This window comes from Monodelphis domestica, chromosome 6 (genome assembly GCF_027887165.1).
Source record: "Monodelphis domestica isolate mMonDom1 chromosome 6, mMonDom1.pri, whole genome shotgun sequence".
Taxonomy (NCBI): Eukaryota; Metazoa; Chordata; class Mammalia; order Didelphimorphia; family Didelphidae; genus Monodelphis; species Monodelphis domestica.
Window position 1 is genome coordinate 266,033,948 of NC_077232.1, and position 20,491 is coordinate 266,054,438.

The window sequence follows — 20,491 nt, forward strand, 5'->3', positions numbered from 1 at the left end:
TGATGGCACAGAAATTTAAAATAAATTTCTCAGAATCTGATTTAGGCCTTTGATCCTTTTTTCCTGGGAGACTGTTGAAAGTAAACAAATGGAAATAAATACAATTTAGGATTCAGAAGCTGCCCTAATACACAATACACAATGTATATTAAAAGCATCATAAGCAAATTTTTTAAAAAAGCAAATTTCAAAATTATTAAATGTCAATGAATATAGTGCATTCTTATCACTTTGATTTTACCCCTTGACCTTTATGTTAAAAAAATTGGAAACCAGCTGCTTTTACTTTCTTATATTATTAGTGAGATATGCTTCAAAATTAAAGAATAAGCATGGTATGAAGGAGATAAGAGGAAACTCTCATTAATTAGAAGAGAAGCTCAAAATAGTATCCTCTTCAAGGAAACACATTTGCATTGGGTTAACTGTTTCCATTTTCTACCTTCAATTTAGGATGTCTAAGCAGGGAAAAACAATCATCTTCTCTATACATCAGCCTCGATATTCCATCTTCAAGTTGTTTGACAGTCTGACCTTATTGGCTTCTGGAAGATTGATTTTCCATGGTCCTGCTCAGGAAGCCTTGGAATACTTTGCTAATGCCGGTATAGTAGATTTTTTTTCATGCACTCATGAAAATAATTGGAGTAGCTGATTTAGGTACCTTCCAGACATGAATCCCACATGATATGGTTTATATTCTCAGGATCATAAAAGAAAAAATTGAGTGGTACTAGTGGTAATAAAACAAAAAATTCCCAGATTGTCATCAATCTGTGGTATGGGATTACTATGGGTTTTTCCCAAACACAGTTATGCAAGTAAAATATAACTACTATTAAGGTGCTATCCCTTATTAATCCTCTATTCTTTCTTCCTTCAAAATTACTATAATTAATCCTGATTCAGGTTATATAGTAGAAATGAGGGAGATAAAATCATTGTGGTATATTCCCTCCCCCTCATGCCAACATGTATTTTGTAAATACAGTAGAATCATGTCATACAGTCTATAATTACCATATATACTACATATAGTATATATACTATATAAGGTGAAAATCATAGTTTAAATTAACCCTTAAAAGTTCCTTAACCCAGAAGCCAATATAATTGAGAAGGAGAAGCACTGCCCCTAGTCAAGCTCTCTCCACATTCCCCTCCAAACAATTATAAAATAATATTTCAAAATTGAATTCTGGAGCAACAGAGCTAAAAAAATCATGGTGAGCATTTTTCCAGCCCAAGACAACTTACTAAATATAAGGCTAGGTCTGTACATGGGGGTTGAAGCTGGCCCAGAGAACATGTGTTGACAACAGAAGCTGTAGACCTTGGAGGTTGGCTGCAACAATAGCAGGAATAGCTTCTGGAGATCTCAGCCCAGAGATGGTAAGGGTATAGGACAACTCATCAGAAAGTGATTATAGTGGATCTGGACCTGTTTGGCAACTCCATTGCTCACACTCACTTCTGAGTTGCAGTTAGTTCCATGAGGGAAAGGAACATTTTAGGTCACAAAGGGTACCTGAGGAGCAATAGGGCTTATAGCTACAAAGGGTTAAGGGCTCTTCCTGAATAAGTACTAGATTGTAAACCAGAACTGTGACCATATTTCTACTCAGATCATACTGAAAACTTCCAAACTCCCAGATCTGGCTTTGAATACAGCAATGTAAGAAAGCCTGAAGCTCAGGACAGTGTCTCATCCCTTGAACACCAGAAATAGAGTCCAACTTTAACAAAGGGTTCAAAGTCAAGAAACAGGCTGGAAAAATGAACTAACAATAAAAAATAACTTGACCTTAAAAAGCTACTATGGTGATAGGGAAGATAAAGGCTAAGTTAAAAAGAAAGCACCTTTGTCAAAATAGCTTCAAACAAAACCTCAAAGAAAAATATGTAAATTGAACATGAATCCATCAATAATTCATAGAAGAGCTAAAAAATTATTTTAAAAATCAGAATAGTAGAGGAAAAAATGGGGAAAGAAATGAGAATGTTGTAAGACAACTATCAAAAGACAATTAGCTTGATAAAGGAGGCTCACACAGAAAAATTCCAAAAAGAAGGGGTGGAGTCAAGATGGTGGCATAAAAGCAGCAAAAGTCAATTCCTCTGTGAAAATCCTTCTACACCAATCAAAAACAAAGGACTTCAAGGGGGACAGAAAACTAAATATAACAAGAAGAGAGAGCTGAGGGACCCTCCTGCATGATTCAACTTACAAGGTATGCAGAGAAGGTTGAATTTTGGGGATTAAGGAAAATAAGGAAGGTGTAAGTATGGGAAGCTTGGGACTCTGATCATAGCTGGCAAGGAGGCAACTGAAGGAGAGAAGCAGAGAAGAGGGCAGACTGGTCAGAATGGTCACAGCCTTCAGCTACCACACTTCCATCTTAGGCCTCCACCTTTGGAAGTTTTGGCCTTAGGGCACTTTCAGCTCTCCAGATCAGCTCAATTGGCTTAATCTAGCTTATCAATAGTGCAGAGAAGAAATCTCCAGAGGGCAGAGGGGCTCAGTCTCACAGAGTTGACAGAAAAGCATAGGAGCAAGGATAAATAGTGGACAGAGAGCCAGGACAGAGCCACAGGTTTCTCCTGCTCAATTCAACTTGAAGGTATGCAGATAAAGTCAAATTCTTGGGTATGAGGGAAAGATCCCAATACCCCTCTCCCAACTACTGTACTCTGAGACCTGCACTAGAATCAAGCTGACTGTGATCCCAGGGTGAAGGCTGGAACCACAACAGAGTACCTTGATACTACCATGGGATGCTCAGGGTTCTTACTGGGCAGCTGGCAGAAAGTAAAGAGGAAGACTGAGGGTAACTACCTTCAGCCTCCATACCTTCACTTTCACCTTCAGCCTCTGCTGGCAGTTGGGAAATGTTTGGCCTCAGGGTACATTAATACAACTTATCAGCTCTATCAGCCTAATCCAGTTAATCAGCAGAGCAGAGAAAAAGCCCCTTCAGGGCAGAAAAGCCCAAAATCACAGATCCAGCAAATAAACAGAGGAGCAAAAATACAGACAGTAAGGAGGGGGAATGAAGGGAAAAATGAGTAAGCAACAGAAAAAGATAAAAGAAATTACAGCTTCTGTTCAAGTAAAGAACAAAGAACAAATGGAGCAGAGGAGGACCAAGGAACACCAAACAAAAACTTAGGAACTCTAGCCAATTGGTCTCAGTCTCTGGAAGTACTCAAAATACAATTCAAGGGGGCAGCTGGCTAGCTCAGTGGATTGAGAGCCAGGCCTAGAGATGGTAGGTCCTAGGTTCAAATCTGGCCTCAGCCATTTCCTAGCTATGTGACCCTGGGCACATCACATTGCCTAGCCCTAACCACTCTTCTGCCTTGGAGCCAATACACAGTATTGACTCCAACATGGAAGGTAAGGGTTTAAAAAAAATAAAATTCAAAATACAATTAAGAGAAGTTGAATAAAATTGGGGAAATAACTTAAAAAGCAAAATAGGTCATCTGGAAACAGAGGCATGTGAACTAAAACAAGAAAACAGTGTTCTAAAAGCCAGCATTAACCAGCTTGAAAATAAGGCAAAGAAAGTAAAAGATAAAAACAATGACCTACAAAGAAAAATAGATCAAAAGGAAAAGGAGGGTCAAAAATTCAGGGATGAAATTGTCTTTAAAAATTAGAATTGAACAGTTAGAAGGGAATCACTTCACAGGACAGCAAGAATCTATAAAACAAAATCAAAAGAATGAAAAAATTGAGGAAAATATGAAATACCTCATTGATATAACAACAGACCTGAAAAATAGATCCAGTTTAAGACTTATTGGACTACTTGAAAACCATGACCAAAGAAAAAGCCTAGATATCATTCTACAGGAAATTATCCAAGAAACCTGCCCTGATATTCTTGAACAAGAGGGTAAAGTAGAGATTGAAAGAATCCACAGATTAACTTCTGCATTAAATCCCCTATTGACAATGCCTAAAGTCAAGTTCAAGAACTTCCTGATCAAGGAAAAGATATTACAAACTGCTAAAATAAGAAACAATTCAAATATCTTGGAGCCACAGCCAGGATTACACAAGACCTGGCTGCATCCACACTGAAGGATCAGAAGGAATGGAATATAATATTCTGGAAAGGAAGAGAACTGAGTCTACAACCAAGAATCAACAACCCAGCAAAATTAACTATATTTTTGCAGGATAAAATATGGTCATTTAATTAAAAAAAAAAAAGACTTCCAAGCATTCCTAATGAAAACACCTGACTTAAACAGAAAATTTGATGCCCAAACACAGAATTCAAAAGTATCACCAAAAGGTTATTAAGAAGGGTGGAAAAAAACATTTTTAAGGGACAAATGAGTTCAAATGATTTGTATTCTTATAAGAAATGATGATGTTAAAAATTGTTATTATCATCAGGATAGCTAGAAGAAGCATATTTAGAGGGAACAGTGAGAACAGTGACAAACTGTATAGGATAAAATGTAAAAAATATATAAAAAACTAGGTATAAAAAGGTTAATACTAAGAGAAATGGAAAAAGAGATAAAATGGGGTAAATTTATATTTCATAAAGAAGCACATGGGGGAAAGGAGGGAGAAGATCAATACAATGGAAGGATGAAAAGAGATTGGAGGCAGGTAATACTTAAATCTTGACTCAGAGATGGAAGAACAAAGATCCACTAGGGCAGAGAATTGAATCATGCCCTATAAAGAAGTAGAAGGGTAATAAATGGGCTGGTGGGAGGGAGCAATACAAGGGAGGGAGAGGTTGGGGGGAGTCATTTAAAAAACACTATAGTAAGAGGGGAATGAAAAAGGGAGAGGGGAAGGTAAGAAGGATAAGAGAAAAGGTAGAATCAAAGGAGGAAGTCAAAGTGAAGGGGAATACACAGATAGTAAACATAACTGTGAATATGAATATAATGAGCTCACCCATAAAAAGGAAGCAGATAGCAAAATGGATTAAAAACAAGAATCCTACCATATGATGTCTACAAGAAACACATTTGAGGCACACAGGGTAAAGGTAAGAGGGTGGAGCAAAATTTACTGGACTGCAACTGAGACAAAGAAACCAGGAGTATCAATTATGATCTCAGACAAAGTGAAAGTGAAAATAGATCTGGTTAAAAGAGATAAGGAAGGTAATTACATCTTAATGAAAGGCAGCATAAATAATGAAATATCAGTACTCAACATATAGGCACCAAATGCTATAGCATTCAGATTTCTAAAGGAGAAATTAAAGTAGCTAATACATAGTAAAACCATACTAGTGGGGGACCTCAACCTTCCCCTATCAGAACTAGATAAATCGAACCAAAAAATTAATAAGAAAGAAGGGAAATGAATGTAATGTTAGAAAAATTCGAGCTAATAGATATCTGGAGAAAAATAAATAGGGTTAAAAAGAAATATATTTTATTTTCAGCAGCACATGGCACATATACAAAGATTGACCATGTACTAGGTCATAAAACATTGCAAACAAACGTAGGAAAGTGGAAATAATGAATGCAATTTTCTTAGACCATAATGCAATAATAATCATAGTAAGGGCTTATGGAAAGGCAAATTTAAAATTAATTGGAAACTAAATTGAATTCTTAAAAACTGGTGGGTCAAAGAACAAATGAAAGAAACAATTACTAATTTCATTGAAGAGAATGGCAATGAGGGGAACAACATATCAAAATCAATGGGATGCAGCCCAAGCAATACTCAGGGGGAAATTTATATCTCTGAGTGCATAGATCAATAAATAAGAGGGAAGAGATCAATGAATTGAACATGCAACTTAAATTAATTAGAAAGAGAACAAATTAAAAACCACCAGATAAAAACCAAATTGGAAATCCTAAAAATCAAAGGAGAAATTAATAAAATTGAAAGTAAAAGGACTGTTGAACTAATAAATAAGACTAGGAGCTGGTACTTTGAAAAAGCAAATAAAATAGGTAAAGTACTGGTTAATCTAATAAAAAAAGAAAGAAGAAAATCAAATTAACAGTATCAAAGATGAAAAGGATGATCTCACCTCTAATGAAGAGGGAATTAAGATAATTATTAAGAGCTATTTTGCCCAACTATATGGCAGCAAATATGACAATCTGGGTGAAATGGGTGAATATTTACAAAAATATAAATTACCCAGATTAAGAAAAGAGGAAATAGAGTATTTAAACAATCCCATCTCAGAAAAAGAAATTGAACAAGCCATCAAGGAACTCCCTAAGAAAAATTCCCCAGGGCCAGATGGATTCACAAGTGAATTCTATCAAACATTTAAGGAACAACTAATCCCAATACTATATAAATTATTTTTTACCAAGTTCCCTTTATGACATCAATATGGTACTGATTTGAAAGCCAGGCAGACCAAAAACAGAGAAAACTACAGACCAATCTCTTTAATAAACATAGATGAAAAAAATTTAAATAGAATACTAGTAAAAAGGCTACAGCAAGTTATCATGAGGATTATTCACTATGCCCAGGTGGAATTTATACCAGGAATGTAAGTATGGCTTAATATTAGGAAAACCATACATGTAATTGACCATATCAATAACCAAATCAACAGAAATCACATGATTATCTCAGTGATGCATAATAAGCCTTTGACAAAATGCAACACTCATTCCTATTGAAAACACTAGAAAGTATAGGAATAGATGGTCCTTTCCTAAAAATAAGAAACAGTATATATTTAAAATCATTAGCAAGCATCACCTGCAATGGGAATAAATTAGAAGCCTTCCCACTAAGATCAGGAGTGAAACAAGGATGCCCATTATCACCTCTATTATTTATCATTGTTCTAGAAATATTCGTAGTGTCAATTAGAGAAGAAAAAGAAATTTAAGGGATTAAAGTAGGCAATAAGGAGACTAAACTATCACTCTTTGCAGATGATATGATGGTCTATGTAGAGAATCCTAGAAATTCAACTAAAAAGCTAGTAGAAATAATTAACAACTTTAGCAAAGCTGCAGGATGCAAAATAAACTCACATAAATCATCAGCATCTCTATATATTTCCAACACAATTCAGCAGAGTTAGGAAATTCTACTTAAAATCACCCTAGACAATATAAAATATTTTCCAAAACAAACACAGGCATTATATGAACACAACTACAAAACACTTCCACACAATTAAAACGAGATCTAACAAATTAGAAAAACATTAATTTCTCATGGGTAGGATGAGCTAATATAATAAAAATTAGAATCTTACCCAAATTAATATACTTATTTAGTGCCATACCTATCAAAATACCAGGAAACTTTTTTATAGAATTAGGAAAAAGTTATAACAAAGTTCATTTGGAAGAACAAATGATCAAGATTATCAAGGGAAATAATGAAAAAAAAAATGAAGGATGGAGACCTAGAAGTACCAGATCTTCAATTGTACTATAAAGTGGTGATCATCAAAATAATATGGTACTGGCTAAGAGATAGAAGGGTAGATCAATGGAATAGACTTGGGGTAAAAAGACCTCAGCAAGAGAGTGTACAATAAACCCAAAAGTCCTAGCTTTTGGGACAAAAACCCATATATTTGACAAAAACTGCTGGGAAAATTGGAAAACAGTATGGAAGAGATTAGGTTTAGATCAACATTTGACATCCAAGATAAATTCAGAATGGGTAAATGACTTAAATATAAAGAGGGAAATTATAAGTAAATTGGGTGGACATAGAATAGCATACCTGTCAGATCTATGGAAAATGAAAAGATTTGAGACCAGCAAGAGATAGAGAACATTAAATCAAAATGTAAAATGAATAATTTTGATTATATTAAATTAAAAAGGATTTATGCAAACAAAACCAATGCAACCAAAATGAGAAGGAAGCAACAAATTGGGAATAAATATTTAAACAAAAACCTCTGACAAAGGTCTAATTTCTCAAATTTATAAGGAGGTAAGTCAGTTGTAGAAAAGAATCAAGTAATTCTCCAATTGAATCATGTCAAGGGACTCAAATAGGCAGTTTTCAAGTAAAGAAATCAAAACTATCAATAAATACATTAAAAACGTGTTCTAAATATCTCATAATTAGAGAATTGCAAATCAAAACAACTCTGAGGTACCACTTTAAACCTAGCAGGCTGGCCAATATGGCAGCAAGGGAAAATAATAAATTTTGGAGGGGATGTGGTAAAGTTGGGACATTAATGCTTTGCTGGTGGATTTGTGAATTGATCCAACCATTCTGGAAGGCAATTTGGAGTTATGCCCAAATGGCTTTAAATGACTGCCTGCCCTTTCATCCAGCCATACTACAGCTGAGTTTGTACCCCACAGAGATAATGAAGAAAAATACATTTGCAAAAATATTCATAGCCACTCTCTTTCTGGTGGGAAAAAACTGGAAAATGAGGGGGTGTCCATCGATTGGGGGATGGCTGAACAAATTGTGGTATCTGCTGGTGATGGAATGTTATTGTGCTGAAAAAGAATGAAGAACTGAAGAAATTCCATGTGAACTGGAAAGACTTTCAAGAATTGATGCAGAGGGAAAGAGCAGAACCAGGTGAACATTGTACACAGAGAGTGATATACTGTGGTACAATCTAATATAATGGACTTCTCTACTAGCTGCAATGGAATAATTCAGGACAGTTCTGAAGGACTTATGAAAAAGAATGCTTTCTACATCTAGAGAAAGAACTGTGGGAATGGAAACTCAAAAGAAAAACATATTATTGATCATGTGGTTTGAGGAAAATATGATTGGGTTTTGGCTTTAAAAGATCACTATTGCAAATATGAATAATGTGTAAATAGGTTTTGAACAATAATGCATGGATAACCTAGTGCAATTGCTTGTCAGCTCTGGGAGTGGGAAGGGAAAGAACATGAATCATGTAACCATAGAAAAAATATTTTAAATTAATTAAAAATAAATAAAAAGGCTATTAAAAGTAAAAAAAGAAAGAAAAAACCAAAGAACCTTAAATCTTAAAAAGCACCTAACATCTTAAAAAAACAAAATTGGCCAAATGGAAAATTGTTCATGTGGAAGGTAATGACTCCCTGAAACATCAAGAAATAATAATAAAAAAAAAACAGAAGAAAATGTAAACTATCTTCTTGGGAAAATGACTTACTTGGAAAATAGACTGAAGAGATATTACTTAAAAAATTATGAACTGACTGAAAGTCATGATTTTTAAAAAGCCTATACATCATATTCCAAGAATTTATTTTTAAAAGTACCTTAAATTATTGATTTAGTAAAGCATGGTATTTTTTCTCCTTAAAAGAAGGTATACTACACAACTCTCCCTATGGAAATAACTAAACATGTTTCATTGAATACAACTTTTATTTTTCACCAAACCCAACTAAGTTATTAATGTGGAGGGCAGCAAGAGCTAATGTTTTTACTCAAACCAAAGATAATAGAACCAACATAGACTTGTCAGAAGAGCTGGTGAGAGGGAAAATAAGCTTTATACACATGTTATTATATTAGAGGGTGATCATATTACCACGGAATTGTTTGTTCTTCCTTGGCCATGAAGGAAAAGGGACCCAAAGGGATGACAGTAGAGTATGGAGGCAAGGTTTGAACCAGGCTTTCCTGACTCTAGACCACTGTACCACCTAGCTCTTTTTGTCAAGATCTACCTCTATTCAATACAATTCATTAATTCAAAGATTTATGAAGGGCCTGTTATGAGAAGCTTGGAATGCAAAGACAAGAACTGATGTAGTTCCTTCCCTTAAATGGCTCCCTCCTCAGAGAAAACTGGAATGCTAGGAAAGCCAGCTAAAAATATCCCTCTCATTGGCTCTACCTACCCAAGTAAAAAGAATGAATACATGGTAGGTAGGATGAAGAGGAAATCTAGATTGATGCCACATAGTGAGACACATACAGGAACTGAGACTGGCTAAGGGAGCAACAAAGTCCCATCTTCTGCCAATTTTATGTTCACTTCAGCTCAAAGAGTAGAATAGCAGATGGAATTATTGGTACTACTTAAATTGTACTCTCTCTCTCTCTCTCTCTCTCTCTCTCTCTCTCTCTCTCTCTGTCTCTCTCTCTCTCTCTCTCTCTCTCTCTCTCTCTCTCTCTCTCTCTCTCTTTCTCTCTCTCTCTCTTTCTCTCTCTTATATTATGGAAGTTAAATGTATATAATTCCCTTAGTAGCAATTGATGAATGATAGTTGATTGCGGAGTGAGTGAACTTGGAGGTACCGTAAAGAAGGGGCTCTCCCCAAAGTCATGTAACTAGTGAGTAGTAACACTAAGATCTGACTCCTAATCATTTATCAGCTCTACTTCCTTCTCTCTGTATCAGCCCTCCCATCACCTCCTTCCTACACCCATTATAACCTTTCTTCTTCCCTCTTCTCAAGAGAATTTGATTGCTTGATGTAACAATTCTGCTGTCTAAAAATCTTTAGTGGCTCTCTGTGGCCTCTAAGATAAAGTTCAAACTCTTCAACCTGCATTAAGGTCCTCCATAATCTGGCTCTGGAGCCTTTTTTCATATTACTTCATTTTTAGATCAGCCATACTGAGTTATTAGCTATTGCACAAAATCCACAATCCATTTTCTACCTCAAGGCTTTTACATAAATTGTCTTTCTACCTAGAATGTACTCTGGATCTCTAATTTTCAAATTCCCTTTCTTCCTTTAAGACCTACCCCTGTTGTTGAATCAGTTAATCAATAGGCATTTATTAAGCACCTATATTCCAAAATAATAAAATTGAAATAGGTTCTGATCTCTGAATTCTCACTTGATAGTATCTTTTCTTTGCTTAGATATCCTTAGAGCACTTTCTCTCCTTTTCCTCAATCATGCCTTATTTTGTATATTTCTTCTTTATGTATATATAAATAAATAAATATATATATATATATATATATATATATATATATATATATATATGATTACCCCTTGAGGGAGGAGCCCTTTGAGGGGAAGGAACTATTTCAATTCTTGTCTTTGTATTCCCAGCTTCTCATAACAAGCCCTTCATAAATGTTTGAATCAATGAATCATATTAAATAGAAGTAGACTTTGACAAAGGAGCTAGTTGGTACAGTGGCCAGCAGCAGGAAGACCTGGCACAAATCTGGCCTCAGACTCTGGCTGTGTGACCCTGGGCAAGTCTCTTAATATGGTTTGCTTCAGCTTCTTTACTGCAAAATGAGTTGGAGAAGGAAATGGCAATCCACTCTACTCCAAGAAAACCCCAAATGGTGTCACAAAGAATAGGACACAACTCATCAGCAACAAGACCTAAAGCAAATCCTGGAAGGATTATGGAAGGAATTATGCTTTGTGCTTTTCCTCTCCTTTTTTTCTCCCATAGACATTTTAAGTTGATTTCATCCATATATGGGGCTGTGTTGGAGGAGGAAAAAATAGAGTTTAGATTGAGGTGGATTATGTAGAAAAAGGAGCAATATCAGTGTCTTTGCCTGAGTTAGGAGAGAAAATATCAGAAAAATCTATATATAAGGATGTTTTGTGTATGTACCTATATGTGTTTGTGAACACATGCACTCACAGAGAAACACAAACACATGTATATTATCTACCCCAATGTCTGTGGCTTGGTAAATCTGCTCCTTCCTTAGGGCAGGCCAGGGTAGGGTGGTTCTGCTTACTCCTTCTGCTCCATGAGGAGCTTCCTTTTTTTCCTTTTTCCTCCCTCTCCCTCCTCCCCTCCCCCCCCCCCCATTTCTTCCTTTCACTCCAAGAAGTGAGTCCTGCCAGATTTGAGAGGAGTTGTCAGGAGAAAAAGAAGCAGATTCAGGATAGCTACTTCACTGGCTGTTTCCGTTCTCTTAAATGTGGGGATGTCAGAAGGAAGAAATATTCATGCCCCAATATTCTCCTTCAGTGTATAGGCAAGTGTAGGGTGGAATTGCTTGGCTAAGAAGGAGTGACTGATTGAATCTGCATTATTGAATTATTAGTCTGTGTAGAAAGAAAAATAAATAAAAAGGGAAAGACAAGATTTTTGAACTCCGTGCGCCTTGACTCTTTGCCCTTGTCATTCCTTTCATCCTCATAGATCACTACCAACTTACTTCCCCTTCCCTAACTTTATCCCCACTTACTGAATATGACTATGTTTGGGTTCTCTTTATAGGATACCACTGTGAACCCTATAATAATCCAGCAGATTTCTTCTTGGATATCATTAATGGAGACTCTTCTGCTGTGCAGTTAAACAGAGAAGAAGGAACTGGTGAAGGTAAGGAAAAAGAAGGTGAATGGTGAATTTCTGAGATTCTTAGCATTAAATCCATACTACTTGCCTAAAGTTAAGAAACATGAAGACACAGGGTTGTGTCTTGCTATATAGGTGTTAAATAAGCCACAAACACCTAATTTTACCGTCTCAATTTCAGTAGTTCCAGCTGGCTGGTCAGTAAGATATTTGCTACTTATATTGTGCCCCATTTGAGATATCAATGACAATATATGCATGGAATATTAGTTTTGGTGATAATTTGTTTTGGGGTTGACAATTAACTTGAGCATAAGGATTTTGGAGTTTCCACATAATTGATATCAAGGACCAAATATTAAAATGAGGGTTTGAGTTCATAACAAAAAGCAAATAACCAAAAATGATTTATTAAAACATCCAAAATAGAGTATAAACTTTCACTTCTGGAGCATTGAGAGAAGATCCAGTTTAAGTATTTTTTGTAAATTAAATATGAACTTTAAAATAATTTCCTTTTGTAAAGTTTTGAATATTAGGGAAACTAATGAGGAATTATTTACATCGGGTGTACTTTTAATAATTCAACTTTGCTTTTTTTCTTTAATCCAAAGCTAAGAAAAATTCAGAACCTGCTCAGCAAGATAAACCCATTATAGATGAATTAGCAGAGGTTTATATTAATTCTACCTACTTCAAGGAAACTAAAGCAGCACTAGATACATTCTCTGCGGGGTATAAAAAGATGAAGACTACTGCTTTCCATGAAATAACGTATAATACCTCCTTTTGTCATCAACTCAAATGGGTGTCCAAACGGTCATTCAGAAATTTACTGCGTAGCCCACAGGCCTCCATAGCTCAGGTAAAGTTGCTCCATCTTTTCAAGCATGGCCGTGATCATAACAGGTCTTAAGTAAATTGTGAAGTATTGTTTGAGACCATTTCTACTATAAGACAAAGTTACGGTCCTCATAAAATAAGAAGTATAACTGATAGATTTTATAGATTCTGGTTTTCGTCCTCCTTCCTGATCTCATGCCGTTTCTTTCCTTTTCCCTCCTCTTTTAGAATTTCCCAGGATGTCACTCCTTTGGGTGTTTCTTATAATTTTTGTGAAAAAAATCAGTCTTATTCTTTATCTCCTTTTTAAATTCTCCTACAGTTTTATGCCATGAAGAATGTATCTTTTACCTTAGTTCTGGAGATTTTATTCCTACTGTGCCATTTTACTAAACTGATTGGGCCCATCCAAGAGCAGCATTGATGGCCCTGATTGATATATTACAAACAAAAGTTAAATTTGGATCGTCTTGGACTTGCTTATTGTAGATGTACCATTATGTTTCCCACATAGTGTCCAGTCATGTTTGAACAGTCAAAATGAAATTTCTGCATTTGTGATGATTATATGCAGCTTTTAAAAAAATAGGCACTGGTAGAGGTGGGGTAAGGAATGGAGCCAAGATGAAATGAATTATGACAGCCAAGTTCCCCTCTCTGCAAACAGATGTAGAAAATGTCCCAAACTGAATACTGATGGAGAAATAATATAAAAAGTCAAAGTGAGTCATTTGTCCAGCCTAGATTGGCCTAGGAAGACTGACCTAGAGAAGTCTGTGGATCCTGGGAAAAGTCAGGTGAGGAGCACTCCAGTATCTATGGAGAAATTGTGCCCTGGAGTAAGAGGTCTCATACTGAACCCGGATCTATATTGGGCCATTGTAATGTAGACAAGATAAGACTGGCAGTTTTTCCCCCTCTACCCAGGCCTGGGTTACAGATCCAGGGCAGAATGAGAATGGAACTTGCCCATAGCAGTGGCATTCCCAGGTAGGAAGATCCTAGGTGGTTTATTGAAAAAGGAGGGAGTTCAGGAACCAGCAGCAACAGCAGTGTGGCTCGGACTTCAGGCAAAGTAGAGTGTCACTTTCAATATGTAGCCAAGCCTGCAGAGGAATAACCAGGATGGAAATTCCAGACGAGAAATGGGATCAATGCTCTCCTGCTGGCTTGTGGGGCCCGAGTCCAGTAGAATCTATTCGACAGCAATCAGATCCTGTCCTGGATTAGACAGCTGGGGACCCTAAAAACTTTCAGGCCCCTAGCTTGTCAACACACCTTTCCCAATATATCAACAGGATTAGCCCAGACTTTCTTTTTAGAAGCACTTGCTTGGGTAGCCCTAACCTCAAGTGTGAAATGAGGAAGTAGGCTGTACGAAAGGGCAAAAACAAACCTTCTCAAAAACCATTATAGTGATAGTCACTCAAGACACAAACTCAGAAAAAGAGAACGACTCCAAACTATCTTAAAGAAAAATACAACTGAGACACAAATTCAACTAGAATTTCCAGAAGAGATGAAGGAAGATTTAGAAAAAAAGAGTTTAAAATGTTTTTGTAAATGAAATGAGAGATCTTGAAGAAAAAATTAGAACAGAAACAAGAGCTATGGAAAAAAAGAATTGTAAAGGAAAATTGCCACAACAGATACAAAATCCTGTTAGAGCAACAAATTTCCTAAAAATTAGAATGGACCAAATAGAAGTCAATGACTCCATGAGGCAACAGTAAATACTAAAATAAAGTCAAAAGGCTGAAAAAAAAAGAAAATGTAAGATACCTCATAAGTATCAACAACTAACCAGGAAAACAGACTGAGGAGGGAAAAAAATTAAGAATCACTGGACTCTTCAAACTCCATGACCAAAAAAGAAGAGCATAGATATTTTTCAAGAAATTATAAAATTGCCCATATCTCTTGGAACCAGGGGGTAAATTAGCAATAAAATCTACTTGATACCTCCTGAAAGAAACCCCAAGATAAAAACTTACAGAAAAAAACTAGTCAAAATCCGGGACTTATGGGTTATAGCAAAAATACTGCATTCATTCAGAAATAAAGAATTAAAACACGGAGGATCCATAATGTGTCACAATCACATGTGATTTAGCACCCCCACTAAAAGGAATGAACTTGGATTATAATATTATAGAAGGGAAAGGATTTGGCTTAGAAGCCAAGAATAAGTTATATAGCAAACTAAGTAAAATATTATAGTGGAAAAAAATTATACTGTTAGTGTTATAGAGAAGTTCCAAGCATTCCCAATAATATTTTAATTTTTTTCCAATTACATATAAAAACAATTTTTAAATTAGTTTTTCAATTTCCAATTTATCACCATCCCTCCTCTCCATCTTCCCTGAGATATGGTAAGTAATTTGATATGAATTATACATGTGCAATCATGTAAAACATTTACGTATTAGTCATTTTATAGAAGAATACACTTTCCAAAAAAACCATGAAGAAAATAAAGTGAAAAATAGTATACTTTAAAATGTATTCAGATTCCATCAGTTCTTTCTCTGAAGGTGTATATCATTTTCCATCATTAGTCCTTTGGAATCATTACCCTGAATCATTGTATTTCTGAAAATAGCTAAATCATTCAAATTATCATACAATATTACTGTTACTATATACAATATTCTCCTGGTTCTGCCCACTTCACTTTGCATCAGTTCATGTAAGTCTTTCAAGGCTTTTCTGAAAATAGTACTGATCTCCATTTCTTATGGCACAATAGTATTAATTATATAATACAACTTGTTTGGCCAGTTCCTATTTGATGGATACCTTTGAGTTTCTTCTGCCACCTACTGTGTGTTCATATCCTTTGAACACTTATCAACTGGAGAATGATTCTTATGAATTTGACTCTCTATATTTGAGAAACTTTGAAGTATAAACACAGCAATGAAAATAAATATAAAAAAGACAAACCTCAATAAGTAATGATAGAGGACTAAACAAAGACAAAATGTTTACATTCAAATATGGGTAAATGATACCTGTGTGTTCCCTCTTGATTCTTTTCATCATCAAGGTTCATAGAGGGAGTCCAGTTAGACAACAAGATGTGGGAGTATTTCAGTTATGTTTGAACATTTTTGGAAAGAGAGAGAAAGAGATGGGAATGGAAGACATTGAAGAGAAAAGGGAAGGAAGGACAAGGAAAATTAACTCACATCAGGGTGCATAAGTACACATCTAGAGAAGCAAAGTGGAGGATGGGAGGAAGCAGTTGGCTTTTTAACCTCACTCAGCTGAACTGGTCGAAAGAAAGGAGAATATCCACATGTACATATAGTTTGGTCCAGAAATGCCTTTCATTCAACAGGAAATAGGAGGAAAAGGGAAAAAGTAAGGAGGAGGAATTAGAGGGTGAGAAATTAAGGGGAAAATTAGTTCTAAACAAAACAAACTCCAAGGATGTACAAAAATATTTAATGCTCTTTTTTGAGGTGGCAAAAAATGGGAAAATTAAGAGGGGAAGCATCAATTGGGGAATGGATAAACAATATATAGCATATAAATGTTACACAATGTTGTTGTGCTAACCTCTTATCATTAATGAGCAACCAGGATTTCCAGAGGACTAATGATAAAACATGCCACCTGTCTCCTGATAGAGGTGATGGACTCAGAGTGCAGATTGAGAGACATGGTTTTTTCAGACATGCCCAGTGAGAAATTTTGTGTTGCTTGACCATACTTATTGAAACAGAGGTTTTGTTTTTCTTTCTAAATGTGGGCACAAGTACGGGAAGTGAAAAAGAGAGTATCTTTATTTGAAAATAAAATGTAATTTAAAAATAAAAAAAGAAAAGAAAGACAGTCAAAAGAGTATGATTTTCCAGACAGAGAAGTCAAAAGTACTAGATTTTATTAATCTACTTTGTTCTGTTGTATGATTTGTAACAAACTTGTTTGTTTATATGTAAGGAGAAAAATACTATTGATTCAATAATAATAATAATACATTTTGAAATTGCACATTTTCATAGCAGCAATAGAGAGGGGAGAAGTGGTCATAAGCATGTTAAGTGCCTACTATGTGCCAGGCAATGTGCAAAATTCTGGGGCTGCAAAGAAAGGCAGGACATAGTTTCTGCTTTTTAGAAGCTCACAGTATCTAATGAGGCCACATGACATTGCCAAATGAGCCTTTTGACACATTGGCTACATGATTCTGGGCAAGTAATGGTGACTCAGAGAACTCTTTTAAGATGGCAGAATGGGTTGCTGATCTATAGTGGTAGAGGAAATATCTATGAGAATTCTGTATGCCAGTGACATTGTAGTTCTAGTCTTGGCCTTAAATACTAGTGAGGGACATGGTAAAGATCATATCATAATGGGACTGTGGGAAAAGATCATATTGAGGTCAGCCTGGGAAGGAAATGACTAAGGAGTGAACCTTGAACAAAGGAACTTTAATACAGAATACTTTCTTAATAAGATAACATGATTCTCTTTCCCATCTTTCAGTTGAAACTGGGTTTAGAAAAGTTCTTCGTGATTTCCCTTTAGTCATCTAGAAAGGGGTAAGGCTGAGCCTTGAACTATGATCTTCTGACTAAAAGTAATGCTAATTCTCTGTGCCTTGCTGCTTTTCTGTGACATGAATTGAAGTGTTTTTTATGTCCCTAAAGCCATTTCTCATGAAAATGCCCTTTATAAAAAGGCATATGTTTTGTCCCATCGAACATGTTATACATTGTTGTATTTGTTTAGCTTTGTCTGTGGAGGAGTAGAAAGCTTGATAGGGCTGAGGGATATTGGCAAAGAAGCAAAGTCTGCCTGTCTGCCTGCGGATACAGATTGCCTAGGAGGATTCCACTGAGAATCGGTGGTCAGGATGGAGCTCTCCTGCCCTCCAGGGGAAGGCTGGTAGAGAGATGTGGCAGAGACAGTGTAGTTCGAGGCACTGATCCTTCAGTGGGTTGAGGAGGCAGATACTTAGCTGATACTTATGTCCGTGTGGTACAAAATCCCTTCTAAATATTTTCAGGGGCACTCTCTTGTTTTACATGCAAAGAATAGTGAGAAAAACCTGTTTTCACACTGGGGTTTCATAAAGAAGACCACCTTCTAATTGGCCGCAACCATCAATTTTCAAAATCCACAGAGAAACTCGTGGTCATGTAACCTTTCTCTTTCATTATTCAAAATTCACTCAAGTGGTACACATTCTCCTCACTCAAGGATATACCAAAAGTCTTAGTGCACTTTAAAGCCGGGACATTCTTATAGTACTCTGGTTCTAAGACAGCATGGCACAGTAGATAGTCTGTCTTAGGGTCAAAAAATCATTGGTTCAAGTCTTGCCTCTGGATAGAAGGCTCTGTGACCTCTGTGTCCCAAGCAGTGGTCTCAGATTGTAAGTGTTAGAGCAGGTGACAATTTTTACTGATCCTTTATTGAATATTCCCTACACCAATGACATTGTAGACCCCAAGAACACATCGGCAAGGTTTTATCGGATGTTTATATGCTGTGTACTCTATGAGTTGCTAGGTCTGCATTTCAGAAATGAGAGGTGGTCCACACCTTTAAAGATGTTTCAGAGTTCCTTTGGGCAATTGTGCTTTGGTGTTTTGTTTTTGTTTTCATGAAAATGTTGTTTCTTGGTGTCTTTTTCAAAGCTCTAATTGATGATCTGCACTTACTTTTTGCCCGAGATGTCAAGCATTTTAAATACTATTATTGCCTTCCCACCTTGAATTCAACTACATTATTTCTTCTTTGTATACTAGCATAGTTACATATTGTCTCCCAAAAGAATGTAACTTCTTTTGAGGTCTCAATTTTGTATCACCAGCTCCTAAGAACAATGCTTAGCCCACAACTACCACTTAATAATTACCTGTTGATTGATTGATAGTTGCTAGTTTATTTTTTATAGTCTTCTGTCTTGGTATCTATCCTAGCAAGGGCTAGGCAAGGAGGGGTTAAGAGATTTGTTCATGTTCAAAAAGCCAGAAAGTGTGTGAGGTCAAATTTGAGCCCAGCTTTTCTGATTACTAGTTCTTAAAATAGAAAAATCTATTCTCTTTCATTTAAAAACATTAAAAATCTTTTTGAATGATTTTTTGAGGTTATCTAGACCTCTGATTTTGTGAGTACAGGGAACTTGAGGATACTTCCTTTACCAATACAGTTTATAGTCTGAAAAAATTGTCTGGGACACAGAGTAGTATCGGAGCAAATAAGTTGTCCATTGTTATTGTTTTCTCAGCCGGACTTAAACCCAAGGTCTCCCTGCCTCTGAGATATGCTCCCTATTACTACACCAAACTTCCAGTGTTTGAATATGTCCCATCGTTTCATTACATGAATTCAAGATGCTGTTAAGGTCATACAGTGTACTCTGATTTGAAGAATGTCATAGATATCAGTTTGGGGGGGAATCCAACATTTTCCTCATGTTTTATAAAAACTATTGTAATTTAGTGACAAAATAGTTATTCAGTTCTTAAATAATATAAATGAAAAAATATAAAATAAAAAAGGTATTGTTTCTGTTTCTAATTGCAACATTCTTTCTTTCCTACTCTTTTTCTTATGAAGATAATCATCACAGCTTTCCTAGGATTGGTTGTAGGTGGCATTTTCTTTGGGCTAAAGAATGATCCTACTGGAATTCAGAACAGGTAAGTAACCTGGCTCCAGTATCTCTGGGAAAGAACTGTAATACTTTTCAAGTATGTAAAGGACTAAATGTCATCCCTGAGTTGAAGGAAGCTGAGCCAGCAAATTGAATTATGAGAATTGGTAGTCAATTTTCCATCGTTTTTTTTGTGTGTTTTTTACTGTTCCACTTGAATAGACAACTTTTTCTGCTTCATTGGATGATAACTGCCATTATTGGGATTCTTGCCCAGTTTCAATTCAGGCTAGCCTAAAAATACAAAAACTGTATTTATATTAGAAAAAAAGCAAGTACAGTGTTCTGCAAAGTGTTCAAAACAGTTTTGTTTGTTTCTTCTCTGCATGAGAACTCTGGAAGAACTGTATCAATTATCCTTTTTAAAGCTTTGTTGCCATATGACATAAATAAAACATTTCTTGGCACTAATACTACTGGGCTTACCTTTTTCAGTGGTACACAAATATCTTCTCAACTTTTTAGTGTTAGCAAAGCTTTGATGCTTCCTTATTTCCACTTTGGTGGTTTTGGAAACTACATGGGAGGATGATTGGGTTAGAGTTTATAGTAGAGGATTGTCAGGCTTGCTGTTCTGTTGTGTACTGCCCTGCATGGTATTGGCTTTCCCACTTTTCTTTGGTCCTTCATTCTCCCTCCTTTTTTGTCTTTATCTGCCTTTTGTTCCCCTTCATCTCTCTTCCCCCTCTTCTCTGTTGTTTTTCTTTTCTTCTTCCATATACATTCTCCCCCATTCTGTGAACATTTTTTGACTTTTA

General features: G+C 35.9%; 1 protein-coding gene across 5 annotated transcripts in view; it reads left to right on the plus strand.

The window, feature by feature from the left end:
- The window catches only part of ABCG2 (ATP binding cassette subfamily G member 2 (Junior blood group)), a 104,489-nt gene that overhangs the window by 64,413 nt on the left and 19,585 nt on the right, over positions 1 to 20,491 (plus strand). For all 5 annotated transcript variants that reach the window (XM_056803168.1, XM_056803169.1, XM_007495913.3 and 2 more), the window contains 4 exons: positions 454 to 605; positions 12,134 to 12,238; positions 12,829 to 13,079; positions 19,637 to 19,719. In XM_056803168.1, the coding sequence (XP_056659146.1) occupies positions 454 to 605; positions 12,134 to 12,238; positions 12,829 to 13,079; positions 19,637 to 19,719 (591 nt within the window). The remainder of the gene's footprint in view (positions 1 to 453; positions 606 to 12,133; positions 12,239 to 12,828; positions 13,080 to 19,636; positions 19,720 to 20,491) is intronic.